This window comes from Podarcis muralis, chromosome 8, assembly GCF_964188315.1.
Source record: "Podarcis muralis chromosome 8, rPodMur119.hap1.1, whole genome shotgun sequence".
NCBI lineage: Eukaryota > Metazoa > Chordata > Lepidosauria > Squamata > Lacertidae > Podarcis > Podarcis muralis.
The window spans coordinates 4,329,754-4,346,554 of record NC_135662.1 but is presented as its reverse complement, the minus strand read 5'-3'; the positions used below and the strand labels follow the sequence as shown (position 1 = coordinate 4,346,554).

General features: G+C 46.7%; 1 protein-coding gene across 2 annotated transcripts in view; it reads left to right on the top strand.

Moving 5' to 3' along the window:
- ADGRB1 (adhesion G protein-coupled receptor B1) overlaps positions 1 to 16,801 on the top strand; it is a 381,963-nt gene that overhangs the window by 349,707 nt on the left and 15,455 nt on the right. Inside the window, exons 26-28 of one of the 2 annotated variants that reach the window (XM_077932693.1) lie at positions 2,352 to 2,447; positions 6,279 to 6,318; positions 13,897 to 14,606. In XM_077932693.1, the coding sequence (XP_077788819.1) occupies positions 2,352 to 2,447; positions 6,279 to 6,318; positions 13,897 to 14,606 (846 nt within the window). Of the gene's footprint in view, positions 1 to 2,351; positions 2,448 to 6,278; positions 6,334 to 13,896; positions 14,607 to 16,801 lie in introns of both variants that reach the window. The other variant, XM_077932692.1, reaches the window with a different exon arrangement.

Below are 16,801 nucleotides of genomic sequence, written 5' to 3'. Positions count from 1 at the left end.
TGCATTAATTAAGTGTTTTAAATTTGTTGTTAGCCGCCCTGAGCCCAGTTTTCTGAACCGGGAAGGGCAGGGTATGTATAAATAAATAAATAAATAAATAAATAAATAAATAAATAAATATAATAATAATAATAATAATAATTTATACCCTGCCCATCTGGTTGGGTTTTCCCAGCCAACAGAATAATAATAATAATAATAATAATAATAATAATAATAATAACATCAAACATTAAAAACTTCCCTAAACAGGGCTGCCTTCAGGTGTCTTCTAAAAGTCAGATAGTTGTTTATCTCCTTGACATCTGATGGGAGGGCATTCCACAGGGCGGGTGCTACCACCGAGAAAGCCCTCTGCCTGGTTCCCTGTAACCTACCTTCTCGCAGGCCTTGGAGGTGGACCTCAGTGTCCCCGCTGAATGATGGGCGTGGCGACGCTCCTTCAGGTATACTGATTCGGCTCAGCCCAAACTCAAATCTTGCCTTGCTTGAGAAAAGACCATATATTACTTTGCATAATTACTGGATCAGAAGGCATTGTCCCAGTCTCCTTTGATCTGTCAACTGCTAGGTTGGCAGGAGCAGGGACTGAGCAATGGGAGCTCACTCCGTCATGGGGATTCGAACCGCCAACCTTCTGATCAGCAAGCCCTAGGCTCTGTGGTTTAACCCACAGCGCCACCCGCATCCCTTGGGAGGTGGGGTATAGGGGGCTTTAATAAAATCTACAAGCCACTCTGATTCCCATCCCATAATCTTTAGCTAAACAGTAGTGAAGAAAGTTCTTCTTCACACAGTGCATGGTTAAACTATGGAGGCAGTGATGGCCACCAACCTAGATAGGCTTTAAAAGAGGATTGTACAAATTTGTGGAGGAGAAGGCTATCTGTGGCTGTTAGCCATGATGGCGATGTTCTGCCTCCACAGTCAGAGGGGACGTTGCTTAATAAAGATGGATGAATTGATAAATTCTAGTACCATTCCTTAAAAAAAATTGAGGGCCCATTCTCTTTCCGCCCTCATCCCCAGGTTGTTGTAAGGACTCATTCTATAAATTTTATTTATTTATTTCACAACGTGCTTATACTGCCTAATTGCAATGAAACCTCTAAGCCAGGGTTCGGCAAAGTTTTTGTGGCTTGGGCCCGCAGTCCCAGTCTGTGACCCAGTGGTCACAGTCCTGCAGACGCCGCGGTGGGCCGGAGTGGGTGTGAGCGTGCACCCATCCGCAAACGCTATTTCCGGTGCTCCTTCCGGCACAGAGGAGTTGTGCGCAGCTTCCCATTGGCTGCAGGAGCTTCCTGCAGCCAATGGGAAGCCAACTGGCATCGTGGAAGGCATCACGGAAGCCACTCTGCTCCGCCCTGGTTTAGCACGGCGCATGTGAGTGTTAGGATTTTTATCTCACCAGGTGCGAAGAGAGCAGCACAATGGTTGTTTACATCATGTGAGTGTCTGAAAGCATGAGACAGGAAGTCTCTGCTCAGTCTCAGCACTGTAGAAGTTACTTTCGCTTCTGAGTGAAGTGTGCTCTTCTGTACTGCTGCTCAGAGAGAGCAGACACGCTGATGGAAGCTCTATGTATAGACAATGTAAATAAAGTACAGTGGTACCTCGCAAGACGAATGCCTCGCAAGACAAAAAACTCGCTAGACGAAAGGGTTTTTGGTTTTTTGAGCTGCTTCGCAGGATGATTTTCCCTATGGGCTTGCTTCGCAAGACGGAAACGTCTTGCAAGTTTGTTTCCTTTTTCTTAACACCGTTAATACAGTTGCGACTTGACTTCGAGGAGCAACTCATAGAACGCGGTGTGGTAGCCTTTTTTGAGGTTTTTAAAGACTTTGGTGATTTTTGAAGCTTTTCCCAAACTTTCCCGACACCGTGCTTCGCAAGACAAAAAAAATCACAAGACGACAAAACTCGCGGAACGAATTAATTTCGTCTTGCGAGGCACCACTGTAGTTTAGAGCTACTGATTGTCTCTTTCTTCTGCAATGGGATGCCAGAAGACGAGTGTGCTCCTCTCAGGAGGGAGGGGTCGCTTATTACTGGTCTCTCTGGACTGAGGAAGATTTACAGCCAGAGGGTGACCACCGGAGAGGTGCCTCGGTGTCTTGGGAAGGTGGTGGCCTTCCCAGGCATTTTTCCAACAGTGAGCTGACCGAGGGGGCGGCTGGGGTCCTTGAGCAGGCAGCGGGGGTCCATGGGCTGGTCAAACAGGCCGCTCTAAGCAGATTCTGCTGGGTGTGCTTCTGTCCTGATGCTGAAATGACTTACTGCTCCTCATTCCTTTCCTTTTGCTCCTTATGATGCTCTGATCCAATTCTCTCTCATGCCACGCATTTTCCCAGGTGCAGGATGCTGTGAAATGCCGAGTGGTGGACCGCCAGGAAGAAGGAAATGGAGATTCTGGGGGGTCGTTTCAGAACGGACATGCTCAGCTCATGGTAGGATAAAGTGCCTCTTGTTCCTCTGTTAAGGAATGAGGAAAATGCAGTTTTTCTCTTCTGTAGTGAAGTTACAGGGACGCGGGTGGCGCTGTGGGTAAAAGCCTCAGCGCCTAGGGCTTGCCGATCGAAAGGTCGGCGGTTCGAATCCCCGCAGCGGGGTGCGCTCCCGTTGTTCGGTCCCAGCACCTGCCAACCTAGCAGTTCGAAAGCACCTCCGGGTGCAAGTAGATAAATAGGGACCGCTTACTAGCGGGAAGGTAAACGGTGTTTCCGTGTGCGGCTCTGGCTCGCCAGAGCAGCAATGTCACACTGGCCACGTGACCCGGAAGTGTCTCCGGACAGCGCTGGCCCCCAGCCTCTTGAGTGAGATGGGCACACAACCCTAGAGTCTGTCAAGACTGGCCCGTACGGGCAGGGGTACCTTTACCTTAGTGAAGTTACAGGGAACTAGGCAGAGGGCCTTCTTGGTAGTGGCACCCATGCTGCAGAATGCCCTCCCATCAGATGTCAGGGAGTTAAATAGCAACTTCTAGAAGACATCTGAAGGCAGCCCAGTTTGGCAAAGTTTAATAATAATAATAATAATAATAATAATAATAATAATAATAATAATAATTTATTATTTATACCCCGCCCATCTGGCTGGGTTTCCCCAGCCACTCTGGGCAGCTTCCAACCGAATATTAAAAACAATACAGCACCAGACATTAAAAACTTCCCTAAACAGGGCTGTCTTCAGTTGTCTTTTAAAAGTAAAATAGTTGTTTATTGCCTTGACATCTGGTGGGAGGGCGTTCCACATGGCGGGTGCCACTACCGAGAAGGCCCTCTGTCTGGTTCCCTGTAACCTTACTTCTCGCAGCGAGGGAACCGCCAGAAGGCCCTTGGTGCTGGACCTAAGTGTCTGGGCAGAACAATGGGGGTGGAGACGCTCCTTCAGGTATACAGGACTGAGGCTGTTTAGGGCTTTAAAGTTTTTAATGTTTGACATTTTATTATGCTTTTATATTTGTCTAAAGCCACCCAGGGGGGCTGGGGCAACACAGTCAGGTAGGCAGAGTGCAAATAATAATAATAATAATAATAATAATAATAATAATAATAATAATAATAATTAGTGTGACAAGGGTGGTGCCACTTTCAAATTCATGGAGTCCCGCGTTGACTCCACATGTCTGTGAGGTCACCTTCAGACAGCCTGTTTATTTTCCATTCACCCCCATTCACTTGCACCAAGTTTCCCCATAGGTTAGATGATTAAATAATGCTTTATATATTTTATTTATGGAAATGTACCAGTTGCTTTATATTTTGAAAGATTAAAACAACGCCACAGCTGTGCAGAAAGCCCTGCACCGGCTGTCAGTCCAATATGAAATTAGGTTCCAGGTATTATTAGTAGTATCCAAAGTTTTAAATGGCCTAGGATGAGGTTATCTGAAAGACCACCTCGTCCCTTGTACACAACAGGCCAGCTCACTTGTGATCATCAGGAGGAACCCTCCTAACAGTCCCAGAGTTATCCCATATTAGTTTAAGTCTCTAGGCAAACCTAGGATTTTAGCGTAGTGGCAAGAGTAACTTGGGACACTCTTCCTATGGGAATCAGACAGGCACCTATAATCCTGATGTCATCTGCTGAAAATGTACGTATTTCAACCAAGTGTTTTAGAGAATGAACTGGATTCTGCGTTTGTCGTTTGTTCTTCATTAGGTGGCTTTAATAGTTTCAGTGTACACCACCCTGATTCTTTTAAAAATAATAATTATTATTATTTAACTAAAGAGAGAAATGAAATGAAGGGAAAATCAGCTCTACTTGTCTCATAAATTAGCAGGATGCATGCTTGGACTTGGAAAAAAATGTCTCTTGATTTCCACAGAATATTCCACTTTTCTGCCCAGTTAACTCTTGCACAAAAGGCTCTCTTGAGAATTCATACTTGTAAGAAGTTGTCTTGTGCTGAGTCAGACCATTGTTCCATTTTGCTCAGACCTTTCTCCAATCACTAGTTCCAACTGAATGTGCATTGAATGTGCGTCTGGATTCAGATTCTGCTTTCCCGATCTGTTGCGTTCGACGGGATGCATATCTGAATGAGTCTCTGACCCGCCAACTGGCTTGCAGAAGAGTCTCGGCATGCAGTTTTCTCCTCCTGCTGATATGCGCAAGAATATGCACAAGCAGCTACCAGCTTCCTTCCCACACACATAACGATACAATAATCTTTATACGATAATCTTTATTGTCATTGTCCCAGACAGAACAACGAAATTGAAAAAAATCTACATCAGACATTCAAAAACCAACAAGCCTGCTATCCCAGCCTGATTAGCCCCCTAAAAACTCTGATACCCCATAATTAAAAACAATATACTCCCACAGAGACTACCTTACACTGTGTTTAAAACCAAAATCACATTTGGATAGAAACTGTTTCTCAGGTGGCTAGTCCTGGTCTTTATAACCCTGTACCTTCTTCCAGGAGGCAGAAGCTGAAAGAGATCATTTCCAGGGTGCGCACTATCCTGCGCTATCTCTGCAGCTTCCTTATGGCACCTTGAAGTGTAGATTTGATCCAAGGTGGGAAGAGGGCACCCAATTATTCTCTCCACAGTCTTTACAACCCTGGACAGCATTCTTTTTTCCCTGGCCGTGCAGCTCCCAAACCACACACACAGACCATAAGTTAATGCACTCTCCACAGTACAATGGTAAAATGCCATCAACAGGTCCTTTGAGAGATTATTTTTCTGGAGGATTCTCAGATTCTCAGAAAGCAAATTAGACAGGATCAGACGTGAAGAAGGATTGGCATAATTGTCTCCATCCCTATAATATGTTGATTCCTGCCAAAGGCAGCATTCACCCAGCCTTTCCTCATTTCCCCAACATTTCTCTAACTCTTAATTTCCATATTATATTTGAGCTTTCATGCGACATAAAAGCCGCTTCCAGAAAATTAATGGAATATAGTGCATGTTTGGTGCTAATTTCTGTGTTAGGTGATTCCAGAAATTGCAGCTCACTTAGCCCAGGAATAATAATAATAATAATAATAATAATAATAATAATAATAATAATAAAATTTATACACTACCCTTCATCCAAGGATCGCAAGGATGTTGACAATATAAAAACACAACAATACATACCACAGTAACAAACAGAAACCCGTCCCATTTAAAACAGATTGTTTAATTGGCCAAAGGCCTGGGAGAAGTTTCACATCGCCAAACGTTGGGAGACTTGTGTGTGAGTCTGACCCTCCACAAGACACACTGAAATCTGCCTTTTGTTTGACGTTCAAGAACCTGAAACAAAGAGCCATTTCTGATTTAAGGAAACCTTCCCCGCCTAACTCAGTTGGAAATTGTCCGTTGACCAGGCTGATAGCTCAGAAGGGTTTCAGATACAGATCTAAATGAAAAATCTGGTTATGGTTACGCATTCAGACCATCATCTGCGCCCATCAAAGACTGGAGGGAATTGTGGGAGTGAATTGACAAAAAGCCACAGTTCCATAATGCCATAGGTGCTGCAGTGTGAAAGGAACATTAGACAACGGGGCAGAAGAGGACGATGGCAAATTATAATCAGGAAGACAGTATTGCCCCCGTCTGAATGCAACTGAACACCTTCACCTCTCAATAACTCCCCCTTTTGTTCACGCCAGGGTCTTGTTGTTGTGACTCTTTGCTTGCTAGTTCTGGAAATGTGCCAGTAATGATGGATTTGAGGCCCCCCTTTCCTCTGCCACCCCATAACATCCCCTCTACCCTCTGCCTTGTTGACCACCGCCCCCTCCTGTTTTCTCTGTCTTCCAGACTGATTTCGAGAAGGATGTGGATATGGCTTGTAGATCAGGTGAGCACATCACAGGTGAGAAATCAACAAGTGACCTGGTTTGGGGATTGAACTTGACCTTTATTTCCTTTTCTTTCTTATGATATATATCCTTGCTGTTTGTTTGTGTCAAAAGTTGTGTTGCGTCTTGTCTGTGCGTCTGAGCTGCTCCCAGCCATTCCTGCCCCTCAAGAGCTCCTGCCTCCTCCCATCTCCTGTAGGCTAACTCTCCTCCACTGCCTTCCTATATGCTTGGGGCTTGGCTGAGGTCAACGGCAACTTCCATGGGGACAGGCTTTTGGAAGGGGCATACATAGAGGAAGAAGAGGCCTAGGCCCAAACTGGACACATTGGTGGAAGCCAGGCTGACTTAATCCCATGACTGCACCATTCGCATCTAGAGCCAGGATGGCATGGGAGGGTCTAATTCTGTGGCCAGTTCCTGCCCCTCCCCAATGAAAATAATGACACATGACACAATAATTAAGGTTAATGGCTAAATAAGGCCACAACTTTATTGGTTACAGGTGATGAGCGGTATTGGCTTAGGCATTGGTCCTAACCACTATATCTGACTCCAGCCCATCCGCTTGAAGTCCGAGAAGGGTTAACCACCAGTAGGGGGAGTCCTGCTGTTGCACATCAACTAGGGACTCCCCTGGGATCACCAATTGGGGGCGTGCCTTAGGCCCTAATCTCCCTAGGCTTCGGATGGGGCCACGCCCCCCGGAATCCTTTATCGAACTACCCTTCAATATGCGGGGCAGGTGATGACGCTACCTCCCCTCTTCCATCTACAGAGCAATACCAATGCCTAACCGCCAATACCCAGAAAGTTGTGACGGTTTGCTACGAGGTAGGTGAAAAACCAAGTGACTGGTGCCAATTTGCCACGTGGAAAAATCCCTGCCAGGCCCCTTATCGGCAACCAACCAAGGTCCATAGCAAGGTCAAGGAATGAAAACCTTATAGGGCAGGAGGGTGGGAAACAGGAACAGCTGGCAGGCGGCAAAGAGGGAGATCCCCAGTCGCCTCCTGGTTTAAATAAGGCAGGCCACACACCCTAAGCCAGCTGATTGGCTGGCCAGGAGGTGACGTGGCTGGGAATACCCCCAATCGTGCGAGGGCTGGGTTCCACCCTCCGCACACGTGGTGAGGCTGTGAAGCCCGCAACCCCACCTCCTCCGAAGTGCAGAAGTGGCTTTCCTACATCGAAGGGGACTCTGGCATTGATGAGGAGCTGAGACCCTCTTCATGCCCTGTTCCTTCAAGCGCTTTCCAAGGGGGAAAGTGTTGGAGGTTAGGGGGCATGGGAGGAGGGGCAGAAGATTCAGGTGCCCTCCCCTCTGTGCCCCTTCTCGTATAAAAAAAATAGACTCACTTTATACTTGAATGAAAATGACTGCCTTTATTTATCACAGCTAGGTCAGCCCTTGGCAGGTCTATTATTATTACTATTATTTGGCAGGTCTTTATTTATTTAGTTTCTCCCTGCTGTTCAGTCTTCCCAGCTTCCCAGGGTGGCCTGGTTGTTCAAAACAAGACAGAGCCTATCCTGCAATTTTACAATCTAAAAGAATCAAAAAACAAAAAACCACGATATAAGAGGGAAAAGGAACAGGGAGGGAAGAGGAAAACCAGAACTCCAGCACCAGTTTCTAAACAGTTGTTCCTATAACAACTTCTTCTTCTTCTTCTTCTTCTTATTATTATTATTATTATTATTATTATTATTATCCTGTTGGAGTGACATTAAGCATTGCACTCCCAACACTGGTTCCCACAACCATTTTTGATGCATGATAACATCCACATGAATTGGCTTTTCGTTGGGGCATAGTGGATTTGGGTACATTAGTTTAATCATTGTGTGGGTACTTTTACCATCTTCCCCAATTGCAGTTCAATGGTGGGAAACATTTCAGGAAATGGGTTGAAACAGGCAGTGACGAGTCCTGATCTGGGCTCCAATTTCTTTCTTTCTTTCTTTCTTTCTTTCTTTCTTTCTTTCTTTCTTTCTTTCTTTCTTATTTCATAAATTTTTTACACTGCTTGATTGTAAAAGGGGGGGGGGGCTCAACACGGTTTTTAAAAAAGATAACAATAAAATTACCAATAAGGAAAAATAACAATGATTTAAAAAGGGGGATCTGCTTATGACACACCCAGGGGGTCTGTAGCACCATTCACATAACAAAAACCACCATGCAGATATCAAAATTTTCCAAAGTAGGGGGTTTGTGGCTTCGCTTTTGAAAACAAAATAGGGGTTCCACACTGGTCAGCAAATTGGGAACCACTGATTTAAGACGTTTGAAAAGTTAAAATAACAATAGGCTCAAAACAGGCTAAAACTCACATCAAATTTCCAAACATCTGGATAGGCTTAGAATACAAAGAAGGTCCCTGCTTGATATCAATAGGCAGGCAGTTCCGAAGCAGCTCATGAGACCTGATCATCATGCCAGAAAAACCACTCCAGCTGCCCCTAACCATATAAGAACTGGATGTTTAAATTAGGACATTTAGTGACTTTCAGGATCCTCACATATTGCATTTCTTCCTCTAGACCTTCCCTGTTCTGGGAGAGGTGATGGGTGAGCTTATTCCTCCAGCATCCTCTGTCTCCTCCGCTTCTCCCTTGCTTTTATCCACATCCTTTGGGAATTGATCTCCCCAGCCCTGCAGACTTGCCTGGGCCTCCAATCTCTTCCCACCTCCCAACCCTCACCCTGCTTAAATAGACCCAGCGCTGCATCCGTTGCAACTGAGAACTCTGCCAAGAATGCCCTGCGCTGCCTCAACCCCCCCTTAAATGCTCTGCTCCCCTCCTGCATCCCTGAATCACCAGGGGAATGGGTAAAATAAAAAGCCCCAAAAACACCTTTGACATTTCTTGGGATTTCCTTAAAGATCCTGGACAACCCCAGCTGCCTTCGACCCTGCATAGAATTCCAATCTTCCAAACCAGGATCTCTTCTTAAGGCTGAGAATTAATTGCTGTCTGCACCTCTATGAACGTTTCTGTATTTTCCTTCTTGGATTTGTCCCCCCCCCCCTTCCTTTCCAGGCTTCTATTTTTCTGTCTGTTTATATCATGCTCTTTCTTGTAGCCAGTTCTTGTTTGCCAACAGGTGTGCTCTTACCTGATGTGGATGAGATGGAGGCAGTCCCATCTCCCGGGTGAGAGGACACATTTGCACCTGTTTCCTGACTCCATACAGTATAAATTTATGGGCACGCACAAAACTCTAGGCAATGTTAAAATGCAATGTGTGGAGCTATTCTTCTCATTGTTTGGTTCATCTCTGCTTTCCATTCATCCATTTCCATGCACAAACTTTATCAATCCTTCCCCATCCTGTCTATCTGCCCATCCCCTCATCTCACTTTCCCTTTCTGTTTGTCGTCTGGCTTCTTATCAAGATGGCAGCTTCCCTACTGGGATTTGAAACTAGAGATGGAAGGGGAAATCATCTTAGTTGGATTTATATATGGATTTTGGGAGATTCGACCTGCTCAGACATGTGATTTCTAGGCAATGGCACAAACAGAAGTGCAGACAAGCCCGTACTCTCATGCTCAGTTTTCAGATCCTTCGGGGTGGACTCGCTGTGTCCCCATTCAAGTCTAGCAGATTGGCAGCGAGCCTCACAGAACGATGGACTCGTCTGGACTGTGGGGAATGTGAATTCTGCATCAGCACTAGGAACAGGGCAGGAATCTGGCAAACGTGTTATGACACCACTTTAAACAGCCATGGCTCCCTGCGAATAATTCTGTGGACTGTGGTATGTTAAGAGTTGCTAGAAGACCCACATTCCGCCTAGCGCAGCTACAATTCCCAGAGTTAACTGGGAAGAGGGATTAGTTTGTTAAACCACTCTTGGAACTGGAACTCTGGGAGAGGAACAGGAACCACCTAGCAACTCTCAGCACCCCTTAACAAACTGATTTTTTGGAGGCGGGGAGCTGTGACAGTTTAGCATGGTATCATATTGCTTTAAATGTATGGTTTGGATATTCAGACCACATGTATGATTCAGTGAGTGAGTTTACTTTCCAATGACTGCAGCTCACCCTGTAGCCAAGGACCAAGATTGCCCTCTGTCCCACAACAGTCTTCAGTATAGTGACCACTTTGTTTGTTTATTATTACATTTCTGTATCGCCCTCCTTCCAAGGAGTACAAGGTGGTGTGCACAGTTTGCTCCCTTCCCCACATTAGCCACACAACAACCCTGTGAGGTAGGGTAGGCTGAGAGGCAGTGACTGACCTAGCAAGCTTCATGGCAGAGACAGGAATTGAACCCCCGTCTCCCAGATCCAGGTCCAACACTCTGATCACTACACTATACTGGATCAATCCATTTCTGCCCAATTTGATGCATGTTTACTTGTGATGCGGGTGGCACTGTGGGTTAAACCACAGAGCCTAGGACTTGCCGATCAGAAGGTCGACGGTTCGAATCCCCGCAACGGGGTGAGCTCCCGTTACTCGGTCCCAGCTCCTGCAAGCCTAGCAGTTCGAAAGCACGTTAAAGTGCAAGTAGATAAATAGGTATCACTCTGGTGGGAAGGTAAATGGCATTTCCGTGCACTGCTGTGGTTCGCCAGAAGCAGCTTAGTCGTGCTGGCCACATGACCCGGAAGCTGTACATTGGCTCCCTTGGCCAATAAAGCGAGATGAGCGCCACAACCCCAGAGTCAGTCACAACTGGACCTAATGGTCAGGGGTCCCTTTACCCCTTTACCTTTACCTTACTTGTGTTGTTTGGGACTTGTGATCTGGCTGCACATTAGAAGGCTGTCCTTCCGGTGGAGCGCCCACACCAGATTCGCTCCATGGCGCATCAGACTCTTGCTATCCTCGCTCTGCCAGCTTGTGTTACAAAAATGAGTATCCTTGCTGGCGAGTAGAGTCCATGCCCATCGACCAGAGCCAGCTTGCTGGGGAGTGAGCTGCAGCCCACCACTCCTGTTTCAAACAGGGACTATTTATCACCTTCCCTTTTCAGCTTTAAGGTTTCAAAAGGGAGTGTGAGCTCCCACAAATTATCCCAGTGCCAACATGCCCGTAGGCAGATTCTCATATTGCTTTTTCTTTTGGCATATGACGCCCTTCGATCAAACATGACGCTTCCCTCTCTGCTGACGTCTTCTCACCTCTCCCTCTTCCTGGCTTCTTTCCCCTCCCTGTCTTCATTTATTTCCTCTCTCTGTGTGTCTCTTTTTATCCTTCTGATCTCTCTCAGCGCCGACAATCTTAACCTTAACAAAACCAAAGGCACCCAACAAACGGAAGGACGGCCCTTGCTCCATTTTACACCCCTAACTCTCCAGAGCGACTGTTCTGTAATATTTTAAACAAGCAGCGGGTGTTTTCTAAGCACTGCAGAGGTATTAAAAGATCAGACAGGCACGTCTTAGGGGCTCACAACCTAATAGACATGGCACAAAAGGAAAGGTAAACGTGGAGGGAAGAGGAAAGCAAGCACTGTGACACACACAGAAACACATACCCTGGGAAGCATCCCTTGAGTTGTCTAAATGCATGAGTGATACTTGGAAGAACAGCTAAATGCCTCCATCTTCCCTTGCAAGACGTCTACTCTTTCATAGAAAACACAGGGTCCAGAGAGTTCAGTCACCCCCACATGATCTTCATCTAAGATCCAAGATCTGGGAAATTCATTTCCATGTCCATTAGATATCATAATTCCTCCTACAGTTGTCACGTTTGAGTACCACAGTTCTCTTACCCAATTGAGTTTGCTGCACCCCAGGATGTCAAGATGTTTTAGACCAACCAGCCTTCCCCAAGCTGGTGCCCACATTTAGGATCAGAGTTTTAGTCCATATCATCTAACGGGTGCCATGCAAGGAAGCCCGTCTCACAAAGGCTTGGGTCATTGTTTCTGCTGGCTTGCCCTTGAATTTTGCTGGCTTAGCAAGCTCAAGGCACCAATTAAATCCCAACCACCTGCTGTTGTGTTTTACAAGACAACACAACCACCCAGCATCAACAAAACGCTCCAGCCCTTAGTCAGGAATTGTTTGAATGAAGCCCCCAAGCCCATATTTGTTGGTCTTTTATTTTCCCCTGTTCTTCAGGGAGGAATAGGTAAAGCAGCTGTTCTGCTGATATGCTGGGTAAGTATGTGGTTCCATGACTCTGGGGTGTATCATAGAAGACAACCATGACTTCTTAACCCTCTTTTCCTTTCAGCTGAGAGTTGGCTGAACAATAGCAATATATTGTTTATTTATATCTGTGATCCATATGTGTGTTTGCATGTGATGTTCTCCATCTCCTACAGAATGTGGCTCTTTCTTTTCTTATAAGTGCTGAAGCTGCTCTTTTGGTCTGAAAGCATCTAGAGGATATTCTGCCCCTAATCTCTCAAATAGGGAAGGGACAAAAATACACTTTATTATTTACTTTATATATACATTATTTGATTGTTTTAAAAAAAATCAAAGCAGTTACAATAAGAATAAAACAATAAAATTATCAGTAAAAACAGTTTTTACTGCATTCAGGACAAAAATAAAATCGACAATAAACTCAAAGGAGTTTAAAACAGACATCAGCATTTTGGATATCTGGGTAGACATGTCTAAACAAAAATGAGTTTATCAGGCTCCAAAAAGAGATCAATAGGCAGGGAGTTCCAAAGTGTAGATGCTGCAACACTAAAAGTTTGAGTTCTTACAAATGCGGAATGAGCTTTATTGGGCACCTGTAAGAGTGCTAGTTCTGCAGATTGAAGCCATCAATCAAGCATCATTTGGGAAAGGTGATCTCATGGGTAAACTGATCCCAAGTTGTTAAGGGCTTTATATGCTAGTAGTAACATGCTAAACTTGGCCCAGTAGCAAACTGGGAACCGGGGCCAAGGAGTCTGAGCAAAGGTGTCCTGTCTACATGGGACCAAGGCCAAGGATAAAATCAATAAAACATTTTAAGCCAATATAGGTAACTAGGTTATATATCCATACAATGTTTGCATCATGAATCAAACACAGTGGATTAAACACGGGATCTCGAGAGGACATATAAATCAAATTTATTTATTTATTGACATGTATAACCCAGTCCGAGAAGCTTGTGGATTAATTTTAAACATAACCAGGCAAATTAGAAACAGGCCATTTATTTCTTCATCCATTGTCTTCACATAATGAATGAATAGGAGACAAAAAATCACTCAGTAGCTGTTGAAAGCAGAGCCACTAAGTCTAGAACAAGAATGAAACAAGAGTGAAACTCTAATTCCCCTTTAAAATGTGTTGCAGGGGGGCAGTTATTGACTTGTTTTTGTTTCTATTTTGGTTATGTATGTTGTGTTTTTATATTGAGATTTTATGTTGTAACTGCCCTGAGACCTGTGGGTATAGGACGGTATACTAATTTAATAAATAATGATGATGATGATGATGATAAAATAAAAAATCCCTTTAGGAGCCTCTGTTCTGGAGATAGGTGGGGACATCCCTTGGTGGTGTGATGATGGTGAGAGTCATTTTTGTTGTGTAGCAAGACACGTCCAGTTCCATCGGTTACTGATGCTTTGCCTCTTTCCGCCGACCCATTAGTGCTAAACAAAGACATCAGCACTTGCCGCACCATGACCATCACGGGGACTCTGAAACGCCCGTCCCTGCAGGATGAGGAGAAGCTGAAGCTGAACCACCAGAAGGGATCGTCCAACTTCAACAGTCTTCCAGCCAACGTCTCCAAGATGCACCTCCAAGGCTCCCCGCACTACCTGGGCGCCATCAACCTCAACGACTTCAGCAATCACACCCTCACTCTGAAGAAGGACAAGAGCCAGCCTCCAAAGTCCATCTATATCTGCGACGGGGACATCTTCAAGAAGCTGGACTCAGAGCTCTCTCGGGTGCAGGACCAAGCCATAGACACCAGCTACGTCATCCTGCCCTCCAACACCGCCACCTTGAGGCCGAAGCCTCCGCCGCCTCCGCCGCCCCCCAAGGACGATACAAAATACAGCATCAACATTGACCAGATGCCCCAGACGAGGCTCATCCACCTCAGTATGGCCACTGACCCAGGTTTCGTTGTCAAGAGCCCTCCAAGGGAGCCTGTGGTCATGGGCTGTGGGGAGGCTCAGGCTTCGCCAATGTTGCAGCAGCAGCAGCAGCACCAGCTGTCGCCTCCGATGGTTAACAAGTCTGGTGACTCACAGATGCCAAACAGCTTGTGTGACACGGGCGAGTCTGGCAACTCTGGCATGGTGTCCAAGAGTGAGACGGTTTCCACCCTTTCCATGAGCTCCCTTGAGGTATGTGGCTGGGTGGTAGCTACGTGATATTGCACACATTTTGCATGGAGAACATTGCAGGTTCCTTTGCATCTCTGGTTGGAAAGGACCTCAGGTCCCTTGGCTGAAGAAGACCAAGCTGTCCCCAAGGCCTTGAAAAAGAACCAGCCGTATTGATACAATACGGGGATAAATTGACTGGCCGGAGTAAGGTTGGGGGGAGATAGCAGAGGCATATGGTCATTGAAAGTCTGCTCAATATTGATCCAGAGTAGATTCCAGTGTATAGTTAGCAGAGTAAAAACTTACACAGGTTGCAGGGGTTTCCAAAAATAGACCAGAGACATTTCATCCAGCAGAGCTTTACTTCATAATGGTCACAAATCCAATATATTCAGGATTGGCACTGTCCATAAGAAATCCAGTTGCAGCAGACATAACTTAGCAATAACTTATAACTGGAGAGACCTGTCAGGAGTAAGCCTGGACCAATGGTACCAAATAGTATGGGAAACAGCCTTACTAGAAAAATTAACCAATAAACTGAAACTGATACGGGGACAAATAGAAGAAAACGCCTTCACCCCAGTATGGCTCCCCTTTATCACACACACAGCCCAACAAGACAATGACAAAAACCCACCAACAGCATACAAATCAATATGGCTAACCTGATCCAAAACATCCACCCACCCCACTCACACATGAAAACAAAGACCACCACAGCCAACCACAAATGAACAACCACACCCATGGCCAACCTCAACCTCTCTCACCACCAAAGGAACACAAGTGAACAGCAAAGAACCTGCACAAGCAATGCTGACACAAAACCCCACATACAGTGGTACCTCGCAAGACGAACGCCTCGCAAGACGGAAAACCCGCTAGACGAAAGGGTTTTCCGTTTTGGAGGCGCTTCGCAAAACGAATTTCCCTATGGGCTTGCTTCGCAAGACGACAGCCCATAGGGAAATCTCCGGGACAGCGGGGAAGCGCAGCGCGTCTTCCCCGCTGTCCTCGGACCTCCTCCGAAGGCTGGCGGCGGGGCGGGGACAGCTCCTCCCGCCGCTGCGGGCTTCGGAACGATGCCCCGATGCCGGGGGCGGGCGGGAACGCCTCCCCCCGCCCCCCGCCATCGGGACCATGCCCCGATGCCGGGCGGCGGGGACGGGGCGGGGCATGGTCACCGCCGCCAGCGTTTAAAAGCACTCTGGGGAAAGCAGCGAAGCGCGCTGCTTTCCCCGAGCATCGGGAAGTCCGGCGGGGGTCCTTGGGATTCCCTCCCAGCCCCCGCCTTTAAAAGCACTCCGGGGAAAGCAGCAAAGCGCAGCGCGCTTTGTTGCTTTCCCCGGAGTGCTTTTAAACGCGGGCGGCTGGGAGGGAATCCCTTGGACCCTCGCCGGACTTCAAAAGAGCTGTGGGAAGTCCGGGGGGGTCCAAGGGATTCCCTCCCCACCGCCCACCTTTAAAAGCACTCCGGGGAAAGCAGCAAAGCGCGCGCGCTTTGTTGCTTTCCCCGGAGTGCTTTTAAACGCGGGCGGCTGGGAGGGAATCCCTTGGACCCTCGCCGGACTTCAAAAGAGCTGCGGGAAGTCCGGGGGGGTCCAAGGGATTCCCTCACCGCCGCCCACCTTTAGAAGCGCTCGGGGAAAGCAGCGCGCTTCACTGCTTTCCCCAGAGTCCTTTTAAACGCAGGCGGCAGTGAGGGAATCCCTTGGACCCCCTCCGGACTTCCCGCAGCTCTTTTGAAGTCCGGTGGGGGGAGAAGGGCTTTTCTTCCTACCGCCAGCCTTCAGAACAGCCTTCTGAAGGCTGGCGGTGGGAAGAAAAGCCCTTGTCCCCCCCCCCAGCCTTCAGAAGAGGTCGGGGGACAGACTGTCCCCGGACCTGGTCTGAAGGCGGTTTCCCTAGGAACGCATTAATTGATTTTCAATGCATTCCTATGGGAAACCGTGCTTCGCAAGACGAAAAACTCGCAAAAAGAAAAAACTCGTGGAACGAATTAATTTCGTCTTGCGAGGCACCACTGTATATTAAGAAAAATAGAAACATCACCACCCCACCCCACTCATCTTTCCTCCCCCCTCTACCTCTTTCCCCCTTTTCTTCCTAATGTCTCAACAAACTGACCTGTAAAAAAATGTTACTTGGGAGAGAGAGAGAGAGAGAGACAGAGAGAGAGAGACATTGTGCATACTTTTGTAAACCAAGAA